The sequence below is a fragment of the Pipistrellus kuhlii genome, unplaced genomic scaffold (genome assembly GCF_014108245.1).
Source record: "Pipistrellus kuhlii isolate mPipKuh1 unplaced genomic scaffold, mPipKuh1.p scaffold_m20_p_2, whole genome shotgun sequence".
Classification (NCBI taxonomy): domain Eukaryota; kingdom Metazoa; phylum Chordata; class Mammalia; order Chiroptera; family Vespertilionidae; genus Pipistrellus; species Pipistrellus kuhlii.
Genome location: NW_023425515.1, coordinates 130,712,693 through 130,727,315, shown reverse-complemented (window position 1 = coordinate 130,727,315; position 14,623 = coordinate 130,712,693). Strand labels below are relative to the sequence as shown.

The following is a 14,623-nucleotide window of genomic DNA, read 5'->3' as shown; positions in this document are numbered from 1 at the left end:
TGCTACAAAATACAACAACAACATGTATGTGTTTAAAGCATTAAACTGGATCAGTGAAAAGCAAACCAATAAATAATACAGATATAAATTTAGGATTGTTTTCTGAGATATTATTTTAGTTTTATAAACAGAAGAAAAATAACTTACTTTGGGCTTTTTTTTTCTTTTAAACATTAAACCCTTTGCCCTTTCCACCTTTCTGCCCATTATATACAACTAGAGGCCCACTGCACGAAATTTGTGCACTTGGGGGCAGGGGTCCCCTCAGCCTAGCCTGTACTGTTGGACATCAATAGTGCTACCACAGAGGCGGGAGAGGCTCCTGCGACTACTGCTGTGCTTGCTAACCATGAGTTTGGCTTCTGGCTAAGCAGCGCTCCCTCTGGGAGTGAACTGACCACCTGGAGGCAGCTCCTATGTTGAGCTTCTGCACCCTGGTGGTCAGTGCGCATCATAGTGACCGGTTATTCTGCCATCAGGCCGAAACCAGCTCTCCATCATCCCCTGAGGGGTCCTGGATTGTTAGAGTGCATAGGCTAGGCCGAGGGACCCCACCAGTGCACAATCAGGGCTGGGGAGAGACACGGGTGGTTGGCCAGTTGGGGAGGGACTATGGGAGGGCTCTAGGGTGTGTCCAGTCTGTCTTGCTCAGTCCCAATCGGCCAGACCCCAGCAGCAAGCTAACCTACTGGTCGACTGTCTTCCCTTGGTTGTCAGTGAATGTCATAGCGAGCGGTTGAGAGGCCTTAGGATATCATTAGCATATTATGCTTTGGTTGGTTGAACAGCCGACCAGACACTTAGCATATTAGGGTTTTATTATATAGTATAACTGTTTCAATAAATTTCATTTTCTTTTTAATTCACTACACAATGATCTGAAAGAATGAGGATTCATTTCTTAAAAACACCTGTTGTAAAAAAGCACATCATAACTAAATTAACATTCACCACTAAATATTCTTACTTATAATCATCCTCCCCTGTCCATTTAGTTAAAAGCCTCCATTTCATCTGTTTTGTTCCTAACTGTTGGCTTCTCTGGGGTAAACTGAAAGTTAATATAACGGTCAGATTTCATATATCCAAAATAAGAGACATAAAGTAGCCCTAGTGAGAGAGAAGAACATTTCTTCTTCATCTAATCTGCCTATATAAGGTGGGCAGAAAATAGCAGCTATAAATAGTTTTTGAACACAGAATGCTACATTTTCACTTTGCACTGGATCTGGACATACCCTCGAGCCCTCCCACAGTCCCTCCCCAGCTGGCCAACCTCCCGTGTCCCTCCCCAGCCCTGATTGTAGGAAAAAGTAGGGATAAAAATGACATAGATAGGTAAGCCATCATTCCACCACCATTAACAAGCTGGTGGTGGTAGTGGCAGCGATCGAGAAGGAAAGAGGATGCATAGCCCCAAGGGGTACACAGTGTGATATGGACAAATAAACAAATCTAGTTGGTGCCATTCATTATTCAAGGTTCATAAGTCCCTAACGTACAAAAGACTATGCAAATAGCATTTTCTTTCTCTCAGCCTCAACTGATAAAGCATGAAAAAAAAAAAAAAAAAAGAGGCATGGATTTGGGGGTGGTTAAGAAACGTGAGTTTGTGTAACACAAAAATGGAGGTAGGAAAAGCCATTGGTTGAAAAGGTAAATTCTTATTTCTTCAGTGTATACTTTTGTCTTTGCATAAAGTGCCTGAAAGACACATTTTGTGGGGTATGGTGCATCGGGTCCTACACTTCGTTTAATGCTTTGAACAGGGTGCTACATTTTCACTTTGTACTGGATCTGGCAAATTATGAAGGCAATTAGTGGCCTAGTACTAAATTTGTGCATGGAGGTGGGGGGATTCCCTCAGCCCAGCCCTCACCCTTTCCAATCAGGGACCCCTTGGGGAATGTCCGACTACCAGTTTAGGCAAGATTTCTCAGGACCACTGGCTCCTAACCACTCATGTGCCTATCTGCCTGATCACCCCTAACTGCCCCTGCCAGCCTGATCTTGCCCCCAACTGCCCACCCTACAGGCCTGGTTGCCCCCAACTGTCCTCCCCTGCTGGCCTGATCTCACCTCCAACAGCCCTCCCCTGCCAGCCTGATCTTGCCTCCAACTGCCCTCCTCTGCAGGCCAATTTGGTTCTGATTAGTCAGTTTCTATGCCAGTCAGTGTCAAAAGCTCTACCTCCGAGGCAGCCATTGGCTCCTCACATTGACCCAGATTTGGTTCTGATTGGTTGGTTTCTATGCCAGTCAGCATCTCTGGGCCTATCAATGGGGTCTGATCAGAAAGGTGGGGCTGATCAGCAGCCCCAATCGAGGCCTGGAGAGAAATGGAGGCACAGCTGCTGGCCAGACTGGGAGAGAGGGAGAGAGAGAAGTGCTAATCAAAAGCTGCCACAGAGGCAACGGATCAGTCCCTGCTTCTCTCTTCAGGCCTCTCTCTAGTCCTGATTCACAGCCCCCTCAACAGTCAGTGCTGGGGCACGTCTGCAGCAGAAGCAGCCAGCACTGCGTTGCCATGGCAACCCAGCACTGACTGCAGGACTGACTTCCAGTTGGTCCAGCCTCGGTCATTATTAGACACTATGACCCAGGGTTTTTATATATTAGGATTCTGGATATTGAGTATCCACCAACCTAAATGAGAAAAGCAGCCAGCTCTTTGTTCCACTTCTGTATCTCTTTTTTGTTGTTGTTAATTATAGCATTGTATTTATTGGAAATGAATTAGACATTACATACACCTGATGGTGTAATAATGCATGAAGCATAACTGATGTAATATTTACAAAATCACAAAAGAGACGGAAATTTGTTTTCAAAAGAAATATTGTATCGAAGACACCTCAATCTCTGAAACCATAAACAACTCATAATATTGCCTCTGAACAAGCAGAATAAAATTTACTTTAAACTAATTAACAGAAAAGTTTCTATGCCCAACTTGAAGATTACCTGGCTATCACCTGAATATCACACATATCAGGTAATTTTCATCACCAGAGATTAACCAGAGTATATTTTTCATATTCCTCATAGAGAAAAAAATATCTCCTACAAATAGAGACTTTTGAGCAAAATGCAAGCAACAAATCAGTTGGTGGCACCAAGTGAATAGGTACCTAGAATCAGCATTTTATAGAGGAAAACCAACAACAATTAAGAACTGTTAAATTTCACTCTCTACATCCATTAAAATTGTAAAAGACTTCCCTACTACCAATACCAATTCTTTACTTCTAGCTATATATTGCCATAATAAAAAATGTACATATTAAGCAGTTTAACTGGTTTATTACTATGAAAAGCAATGTTCCGTTCCAGTTATAATTAGGCATATACACTAAGTGGCCAGATTATTATGATCTCTGAATGCATAATAATCTGGCCACTCAGTGTATATCCTATATAATAAAAGGCTAATATGCAAATTGTCCCCTTGACCAGCAGGCAGGTTGGCCAACTGCCCCATGTCTTCTCTCCCTGGCCAGGATGGCTGGATCCCACCATGCACGAATTCATGAACAGGGCCTCTAACACACACACACACACACACACACACACACACACACACACACAATTAGTAACCTCAGAAGTATATTTCACCAATATTTTGCCTTGATATTTCCACTCCAAAATTGGATATTTTTCAATACTCTTTTTTTCATTGATTTTTAGTTTGTATTCTCAAAAACTAAAAGATAAAATAAAATCACTAACCTAGAATCAAAGAGCAATCATGGTAAAGTAAATTAGATCTTGAATGGTTTAACATTTTACTTGGAATAGAATGAAATACAAAATATTTGAAAAGCAGATTTCCTTTGCCTTAACTATGAGGTTTACGGCTTAACAACATTAGTCTAGAAGAAACAGATAGCTTGAGATTGTCCTATAAAGTAAGAGGTTGTAATAAGGATAGCAATAGCCTCATATGCTTGGTTCAGAGAAAGTTAAAATAAATGAAGGTAAGCCTTTATCTAAATTTGGGTCTCCCAGGGTGAAGAAAAAGTACATTCAATTTGTAGAAGCTTCCATTAATTCAAAGTAGAGGGAATGACAAGTAAAAGAATATTTTAAGTATTTTCAAGATGTGAAAGGAAAAGTTAAACATAAATATGATACTTTATTTATCTTACATTTTTATCAACAGAAATTGGAGGCAGACTATTTTTCCAGCTTGCCAAAAGCCAAAAGCTAACCATACCCCAGCTACATGTTGCTTAACTGGTCAGGATAATAAATGTATTACTTCTATGGTGTTTTATTAAGCAAAATAGGCACTTATCAATATCAAACACTTTTCTAAGACACATCTAAAATTGCCATAAATATTGGCATAAATTGCCATAAATATTAAATACATAAAGACAAATCTGCTTTAAATCACTTTTGTTTAGAATTACCTGAATATGTTAGGGTAGATAGCTGCTAAAGATGGAGGAAGGAAAGGGGGGGAAGTTTATCTCACCCACCGAACAAAAAAGTTAGCAGTCTTGGGAGTTGCCAAGATAAAATCGCCAGGTGTTCTCATAAATTCTGGGAAAAGCCACAACAATGTAAAAGGGGGACCTTGAAATCTAGTCTGTTTCTCAGGTATCTGGCAGGTGAACCTTGAAACCTATAGGGGAGAAGTATAAAACCCTTGAACCCCCAACATGGGCCACTCAGATTAGCTGAGTTGCCTGCTTGTGCTATATGCCAAATGTATACTTAATAAATTTGCTTGTTTTGCCTTCTTAACATATTGGTTTGCTTTACTTCAACACTGCCTTCTGTGACTCCTCTGAATCCTCTCGCAAAAGTGACAAGAGCCCAGGCAGGATGAGCCCCTTCCAATTGGAGAGACTCTCTATTAACAATATAATCATGTTCCCTGCCTTCTCAAAGTCTCAGTATTCCCAAAATATCCTTCCATATTTAGTAGGAGTGATTAAATAATTGTTCCTGATTACAAAATTAGTTAAGAAAAACTTATTTTTAAATATCTGTTATTTTTAATATAGTCACATTCAACTTAGATAGGGGGGCTCACGGCACTTACAAATAAAACATAGATCTGATTTGGCTTTTTATAATTTTGAAGTACTTTACACATTCCAGCCAAAATTCAATCTATAATCAAACATGATGCTGAACAGGTGTCTTCTGTCTGAAATAAATTCCAGCTAAGGCCACAATTAAACAGATGTTCTAAACATTGTATACCAAGATTTAACCTTATTCCTCAGACTGCAGACACAAGAAAGAAATAGTAAATCCTACTTTACCACTTCTTAGATAAGTGAGGGACCACCAGTCTTCACCAAGCCATCTTCTTGCTTTAACATCCAAAAGAGAACAACTGTGTATTTTTTTATTATTTACATAAGCAGATTACTTAGAAGTTAGTTCAGGCCATGAAAATGTCTTGTTGCTGTAAAGCCGAACTATATATTTTCTTTAAAAGTATTTTTATTGATTTCAGAGAGGAAGAGAGAGGTAAAGTTAGAAACATCAATGATGAAGAGAGAATCATTGACTGGTTGCATCTTGTATGCCCCCCACTGGGGTTTGAGCCCACAACCCACAACCTGGGTATGTGCCCTGACTAGGAATAAAATGGTGAACTGATTCATAAGTCGACGCTCAACCACTGAGCCACACTGGCTGGGCAGGCCTAACTATATTTTAATCCAGATAATAAATAACATCCAAAAATTAATGTTAGAATAGAAATCATTTTTTACAAAAGGATATAAATTATAGCAAACACAATACTACAGCTGAGTATATAAAGTTATTAGATACTATGCAAAATAATCCAAACACATAAAAATCTAGGTTAAGTCTATTGTTAAAAAATGAAAACAAGATATAAAAAGCAAAACTTAAGAAATGACAGAACCAACAAGAATACTAGGGAACTAATTAATACTTTATGGGAAATAAGATGTTGGTCAAAAACGACTGTCAAATAGAATTCCTAAATTTTATAACCAATGAAAAGCAAAACTAGGCATCATAAAATATTAATACATGCCACCATGGTACAAATCTTAGGCTCCATTCAACTAAAAACCAACTTACTGATTCACTAAGTGTGATGATTTGCTTTGTTATGATGGACAGGCTGATGAGGCATTGTTGATAAATGAACCCCTGTGAGGCCATGAAGCCTTTCTCTTACCAGATATCATGGTAGCTGATGATGCATTAACTTGTTACTGGAATATTCATCTTCCCAGTAACAAGATTTTAGACTTTGAGCCATTTCTATCTTCTTCTTCTTCTTCTACTTCTAATTAATCTGCCAAATTTTGCTTACTTTTACTTTCACATCATCCAGACATTTATTATGCCTCCTATTGTCATTATCCTGGTTTAGATTACTAACATAACTCACCTACAATTTCTTCATTTCCCCAACAAATCCTTTACCTTTTTATAAATTAAAAAAAAATTCTTTAAAAGTAGAACCTTTAAAAAAACAAAACAGAACAAACATTTTTTTTAAAAATATATTTTATTGATTTTGTACAGAGAGGAAGGGAGAGAGAAAGAGAGCCAGAAACATCGATGAGAGAGAGTCATCGATCAGCTGCCTCTCGCACACCCCCCACTGGGGATATGCCCGCAACCAAGGTACATGCCCTTGACCGGAATCGAACCCGGGACCCTTCAGTCCCCAAGCAGACGCTCCATCCATTGAGCCAAACCGGTCTCGGCTGAACAACAAACATTTTTATTGGCCCCTGACAAAATTAATTCCAACACCATAGATTATTAGCATTTTAACTTTCTGTGTCCTTGACCTGTCTACCTCCATTCCTTTATTTCCTACTTCCTAGTATTAGGTCTAGTAATAATTAATGTCGTTTTCTAATACTTTTTTAAATCGAATTTATTTAAACAATACAACAAAATTTAATCAACAATATAGTTGACGTTGTTTTCTACTACTTGTGCCCAACGCTCAGGAAGCATTTTAATCCCTCTGTTGTAAAATTCTTGTGATTTTGATGCAAAAAATTCGGTCAATGCATTTTTGAGGCATTATTCATTATTAAATTTTTTTCCAAGAAGAAAGTTTTACAAAGAACGAAACAAATGGTAATTGGAAGGGGCAATATCAGGAGAATATGCAGGTTGAGGGAGAACTTCCCATTCCAACTGGTGCAGTTTTTCAGCAGTGATTCTTGCAGTATGCGGTCGTGCGTTATCGTGGTGAAGAATTACGCCCTTCTGATTAATCAGCGCGGGTTCTTTTTCTCTTAAAGCTTGGGCTAACCTTTCCAATTGGGCACTATACACTGCACTTGTAATGGTTTGGTTAGATGGTAAAAGTTCATAATGAAGAATTCCTTTAAAATTCCACCAAACACACAACATCACTTTTTTCGCATGCAAGTCAGGTTTTGGCGTGGGCTGCGGAGCCTCATTTTTGTCCAACCATTGAGGCCGCCTTTTCAAATTAACATACAGCACCCATTGTTCATCTCCGGTAACAGGTAACAATTTGCTCTAAAAACGGCAAACGGTTTTGACGAGAGAGGAGCGAACTGCAAATTGTGACTCTTTGATTACGGTTGTTGTCGGTCAACTCATGAGGAACCCATTTTCCAAACTTTGGGACTTTGCCAAGTGCACGCAATTGATTGGAAGTTGTTTTCTGTGAACAATTTAAAGTTGTCGCAAGCTCTTGTTGGGTAATTTGAGGATTTTGCACCAAAAGAGCTTGAAGAGCTTCTTGATCAAAATTGGACACAGGGCCTCGACCACTCTTGTCATCTAACGAAAAATTTCCCTCGCGAAATTTCTCAAAACAACGCTGGCATTTTCTGGCGCTAACTGCATCTTGACCAAGAGCACTACAGATGTTTTTTGCAGCCTCACTTGCTTTTCTTCCTAATTGGAACTCGTAAAGCATGCAGTGCCGAATATGCTCTTCATCCGCCATCTTCTTAGCCCTAGTTTTGCAACAAAAACCAAACCAAACACAAACTTTTTCAAGCAAAACTTGTTAATTGCACTTCACACGTTCTGTAGATACCACGTGTTTGAAGGTTATGTCAATACAAGTCAACGCCAAGCAAGATTTTAAACGAATGTTTAAAAACGACATTAATTATTACTAGACCCGATATTTTCAATAAACTTCCCACATAGTCCCAAGCTTTCCCTCCCACAAGTATACTCATTCCCTCCCTAAACCTCCATTTCCATTTCAATTAGTGACCCTTCGGGGTCCAAATCAAATGTGACTTCCAAAAACCTTGCTAGGTCCTAGTCTAGTTGAAAGTAACTTCCTCTGTCCCATCTTCCACAGTATTTCATGCACATGTCTCCAAAGGCAAAATTTGTTCTGTATAATAGTTATGTATCTATATGCTTCTACTATATTGTAAGATCCAATTTATCTGTGCCCTATTTAGCACAATACACATACCACAGTAAGAGCTGGAAAAAAATCTCATCAAATAACTGAATAAATCAGCGAGTCACTTTTTAGTAACATGGGCATATAGTCCAATCTTGCTGGCATAATAAAACAATTGGTATCCATAAGGTTGGCTCTAAATACTGTGATGATTAAATTACATCCAGTGTACTGTTTCACAAGGCAGAAATAAGAACAACACTTTAGAAACATTATCATCAACATGGTTAGGACAAAATCAAATTTGACACTAGTCTTCCATTACCTGAAAAATTTACTTAACTTGAACAATTCATTACCTTGATGATCCTGAATAAATAATACATTACTATGCAGATAAATATATACAGATATGCACTTTAATGCAAAAAACAGTTCTAACAGAGATAAGCTATAGCCAAGAAAACATGGGAACCTATCTTTCATTGTATCAGGAATAGCTTTCTAAAATACAAAATTGACTATCTCATTTCCTTATTTTTATCTCCCCCCACTATTTTTTAAAAATCGTTTTATAACGTCCTAAAATTTAAGCACACATTCAAAGCATCCATCCTAATTTCCAAAATCCCCATTTTTCCAAACACCTGTAACTGAATCTTCCAGGACCTCTTGAACTCCAAATTTCATCACCTGTGCCACATTATATTCTTTTCTACACCTGGAATGGTATACTTATCCCTTCTTCCTAAAACTATTCATCCTTCAAGTTCAGGGCCTAGTTAAAACATTGTATATCTTAACACTTGTATTTATCCCACTGGATGGTGACTGTTTTATGCAGCTTGGTGTGTAAGGTCATTACAGCCTCAGAGCTAGCATGGTTCCGGTACAATAACTTTTTTTGTTGAATGCATGAAAGTTTTCTGTGACTACTGGTTTTATTTCTCTTTCATTTTAAACAATGAAAAAGAACCTACTAGCATTAAAAAAAAAAAAAGTGTTTGTGTGTGTGTGTGTGTGTGTGTGTATATATATATATAAAATTGATTTTTTTTTTTTTTTACAGAGAGGAAGGGAGAGGGATAGAGAGTTAGAAACATCGATTCAGCTGCCTCCTGCACACTCCCTACTGGGGTGGGGATGTGCCTGCAACCAAGGTACATGCCCTTGACTGGAATCAAACCTGGGACCCTTCAGTGGGCAGGCTGATTCTCTATCCACTGAGCCAAACCGGTTAGGGCTGTTTTTTGTTGTTGTTTTTTTCTTTTTTCTTTTTCTTTTTTAGGCTCTATTTAACAATGAGATAAAGAATAAAAGCAAAAGGAAGAAAAGAGTACAACGTTAAGTCCAACTTTCCTCAAAAGGGCTAAAATACCTTTAACTCCTACAACATTAATATCCAATATACCATTTATCTGTATCCTAACTTGCAGTTTTGTAATTTTGATACTTTTATATGTGTTACCAATGAGGTTTTTAAGTTCTTTGATGACAGGGGCATGTTTCATACTTATCACATATTCCTCATACAGCCTAGTCTGAAGGAATTATCAATACAAGGTGTTTTGCTTTAACTAGAAGCTGGTTTGATTCTTATAGTTTAATCACAATGTAAACTTTCCACTTGTAGTGTTCTGGGTTAAATGACTCATTTAAGCATGTAATTTTTTTTAATGCAGTATTTTATTAATATTTAAAAAGATACCGTAGACAGTCATAAAAAGGACAAGTAATTTAATGTACCTTGAGAAGCTTTCACAATACTATTTTTTCTTCTTTCCATCGAAGCAGAAAATGTTCCTATAGCACTTTCCATAATATAAGAATTACTTTTCCGGTGGCTTATACAGGCAACTTAGCACCAGGCACTGTGTTATATGTTCACTAGCACTTGTTGCCGTTCTCTATGACCAATTATGTCATTATAGTTGAAAATAAGCAAAAGACCCTATAGGTAACATGTAACCTTAAAACAGTATGAAAAACAAAACACTGACTCTACCAAAAAATGAATGTAGATATACTGCATTAGTGGTATATTAACTGAAAGGCTCTAGCTCCAACTTTTACTTTTTTTTTTTTTTCTCATTGAAAATTGTTGCTGAGTCTTTTTTGGAAAATAGCAAGCAAATCATGATTTACTTCCAAAATGTTATCATGAAAGTGTTCTAAAAATAATGAAATAAAGCCCTTCCCCTAACTATTCCTGTGTGTGTGTGTGTGTGTGTGTGTGTGTGTATATATATATATATATATATATATATATATATATATTTACATTATGTAAATAGAAATTTATAATTTACTTTAAATACCAAAAGATCAGCCTTTGATTAAAAAGATGATATATAGACAAATTTGAATTCTGTGAGGAAAGAAAATTCACTTGCTGCCACAGAAGTGTTATGACTTCAAAATTATTACTACACTGATTCTAGTTAGTATCTGTCCCTAAAAAAAGTCACTTAAGGGAAATGATTTCAATCTCTGGGAAGTGACTTCTTAGTGGGTAGTAAATCAATTTATTGGGTCATGACCACCATTAATTTTTAATGAAAAAGAATAAAATAGGACATATTAGAGTGTATCACAGTCAATTGAGGTGAGTGAATGAGTAAGTGAATGTATGACTGAATTTGTAATGAAGGGTCAAGATGTAAAATGGAGTCCCAATAAAAATATTGAATATGACTATTATTCTTTATTCTTTTAAAGAGATAACAGATTGTGCAAACATGCATTCATCTTACTGATATATTTTCTTTCATAAGATTCCCTCTACACACACTTTACTCTCCTTTCTTCACCTGTTGTACTTTGAACTCAGTTTTTTTTAGTTCCTGATTATAGATTAAGTTGATAGAATACACTTTGCCTTACATAATTTAAAATATTTTAGAAATTTTAATAACCAGGGTGACCATATAATTTATTGTCCAATCCAGGATACTTATGAAAGAGGCACTATTATTTGATTGGAATAATATATTCCAATATAAAGGAAAAAATATTCTTGGGCTAAAACAGTGTGTATGGTCATTCCATTAATAACTTAGAAACATTGTGTTCTTAATACTGCCAGTATATAAAGAATATCACTTAATTAAAATATTAAATACAAAAAAGCCAATAGTTAAAAGCCCAAAAGTATTTAATATGAACTATATGGAATTTCTAATTTTAATGAAAATTAAATGTTATTAGACTGTCTAAGGAATTAACCAGGAACCAATTTGTATGAGCATGTAAAACAATCTACAGACAACAAAACCTGTAAAAGAAGTCTACCAATAGTGCAGTCTATATTAATTGGAATAAATTTTGAATTACAAGTATGCCTTGAATTTACCATACAGAATATAAAGCAACACATTTGGCATTAGTCTTTTTAAACAAAAATCCATTTAAAATAAAAGTAAAACAGCTTCATAAAGAATTATTCACAATTGAAGGCACATGGAAATTAAACAATTTAATTGAACCTACCCAATGGATGATAAACTGGGTCAGTTCTGGGAAAATTTTTAATCTGTGAAGTTTTTATTCTTTTTTGGCAAATTAACTCTGTCCCAAGAATGGCTACCTCTTCCATCTCTTCAATTCCAAAGCTTTACTACTTTCTTCATCATTTCCTTTTACTAAAATTGGGAAGAATGTTACATTTCAATTTGTATTTGTGATCATATAAGTTAGTTTTGATGTTATACAATTCTGGCATTTCAAGTATCTTTTTACTCTTAAGAAAAATCGATTTCCAGTTCTGTATTCTTTCCACTTCATTTTCATTTTGGCTCTTCCCTTTTCTCAGTTTTCCACAGAGGAAGGGTCCTTGAATGAGAACCTTCAAAAAATATGCAAAGTCTATATATAGAAACATTTTTATCCTTGGATGAATGAATGAATGCATGTTTCTGAGATGGACCATGGCTTTTATAAAATTCTCAAAAGGGGTCAATAACTCCCCCCAACATTGAGAACTATCATATAAGTGTTTGAATAACCTGACAGATGTGGTTCAGTAGCTGAGTGTCGCCCAGGAATCAGGAGGTCAGGGTTCGATTCCGGGTCAGGGCACATGCCCGGGTTGCAGGCTTGATTTCCAATAGGCAGCCGACGAATGATTCTCTCTCATCATTGATGTTTCTCTCTCTCTCTCTCTTCCTTCCTCTCCCTGAAATCAATAAAATATATATTTTTTAAAAATAAGTATTTGAGTCACCCTGGTTTTGCAGTGGTTAGAGGGTTGATCTGCGGACCAAAGGGTCAGGGGGTTGAATCCCAGTCAAGGGCAGGCTCGATCCCTGGCCCTGGGTCAGGACACATGCCGGAGGCAACCAACTGATGTGTCTCTCTCACATTTCTAAAAAAAAAAAAATCAAAAGAAAAAATATTCTTGGGTAAGGGTTAAAAAACAAGCACAAACCCACAAAAGAAGCTTTTGAGTCATTAGTAAATAACTATTTGGGAAACACAGAGGCATCTTTTCAGTCTATTCAGGCCAGCTAGAATATTCCTCCCTCCTCAAAAGCCTCCAGTTCCCATAGAACAGGCCAGAGCCGGTGGCTTCTAAGAAATTTTTTTATTCTATCATAGGTAACCAAGCAGCCTTTAGCATTTAGTCTAGGTATATCTAAGCTTTTTCTTCAAGGTAGGCCACATAATTAAAACCTACATGAGTGGAGACTGAACTAGGAACTCAGATTCTAGACATTCTTATGGAGGTTTTAGTCTTATCAATTTTCCTTTTACATTGTTCCAGTTTTGTGATATAATTGGATTAAGATAAGGTTTTTTAAAAAATGATTTTGTATTTTATTTCTCAAAACACTATGTACATATTCTTAAAAAATACTGCTTTTTACTCATATGAATTGATGAATCCCTTGTAAGACATCTTCTGTCTAGCTTCCCTTATTACAACCGGTGGAACCCTCCAGGACCATAAGTTGGGACTACTACTTTATATGAGTGAAACTGATATTGGGGAAGAGAATAGAAATGTGAAGTTTAAATATAATAGAGAATATTCTCTATTAAAAAAACAAAATCATTATTGAAGCTGATTTGTTATATTTTTAAAAATGTTTTATTTTTTTTAAATGGTTTTATTTATTTTAGAAAGGAAGGGAGAGGGATAGAAACATTGACGAGAGACATTGATCGGTTGCCTCCTGCACACCCCCTACTAGGAATCAAGCCCACAATCCGGGCACGGGGGCCTCTTGGTTCATAGGTCGATTCTCAAAAAACTTCTCAGTTGGCATGAATAAGCAGCAAGGACATCATCTATATAGCTCTACTGGTCAAGAAGACTTTAACAATCAGGGGAAAAGTTTCAGAATTTCCAAGAAAATGAAGTTTGAGTTTTTTTATTTTTCTTAAAAGTGAGTATGGACTGTGGGAATATCCCAGACTTTTTTCAGCTTTTCATTTCCCTTCTTTTTATCTTAGGACTGCCAACATTTTGGTTAGTATTTAATGATATTTTAAAGATACTAGCCTTTTTTTTTTTTTTCCTGAAGCTCAAAGAAATGTATTCCCATTCATCCTATATTACTTTTTCTTCTACTAATGAAATTTTTAGACAATAGAATGTTCACTAGAATACACCCTTGGTCAATGAAGAGTTCCTATCAATTATTTTTAAGCAGTTATTTCTATGTTTTGCAAGATTTTCACATGAGGTAAAAGCATCTTTTAATGGACTATAAAAATCTGTACTAATACATCTGACTTGGTGAATATTTGAGTAATGTATTTGAATTGACAGAATAGAACATTTTCTAAAATCCTCTGAAATCTAATCCAGGCCTAACCATTTTTTGGATCCTTGCTTTTACTAATTACACTCTTGTTTATTCAGTCTCACCAGAATGCTCCCCACCTTAACCCAACTTTATTTTAGGATTTTCAATTACTTTCATTCTATATGTGGTAGATAGCAATAATTAAAACAAAGATCTAGAGTAAGTCAGCCTTGATTTAAATTTCAAATTTGCCATTAATAACTACACAAGCTTAAGTTCTCTAAGCTTTGGTGTTTCTGGTAAAACTGAGAGAATTACAGTACATACAATTCATTGTGGTTGTAAAGATAAATGTTATGTATATAAAAGCTGCTTAGCATAGTGCCTGCCAGGCACAATAGTAAGTTTTCAATAAAAGTTAGTGATTATAATAACAAAGATGATTTTCTGTTTCTACTGCCTTTTATTTTCACTGCTTCCCTGCCTCTCCTGTCTGTAATCACCGT

The 14,623-nt window shown here is 36.4% G+C and overlaps 1 protein-coding gene across 9 annotated transcripts in view; it reads right to left on the bottom strand.

Annotated features, from left to right (window-relative positions):
- Positions 1–14,623, bottom strand: part of ZNF644 (zinc finger protein 644) — a 100,003-nt gene that overhangs the window by 10,984 nt on the left and 74,396 nt on the right. For 2 of the 9 annotated variants that reach the window (XM_036444282.1, XM_036444283.1), the window contains exon 2: positions 11,857–12,008. The exons of 6 other annotated variants lie outside the window; for them this stretch is intronic. In XM_036444282.1, the coding sequence (XP_036300175.1) occupies positions 11,857–11,962 (106 nt within the window). In that variant the 5' untranslated portion in view covers positions 11,963–12,008. Of the gene's footprint in view, positions 1–3,728; positions 3,799–11,856; positions 12,009–14,623 lie in introns of those variants that run through there. One more of the 9 variants, XM_045584359.1, reaches the window with a different exon arrangement.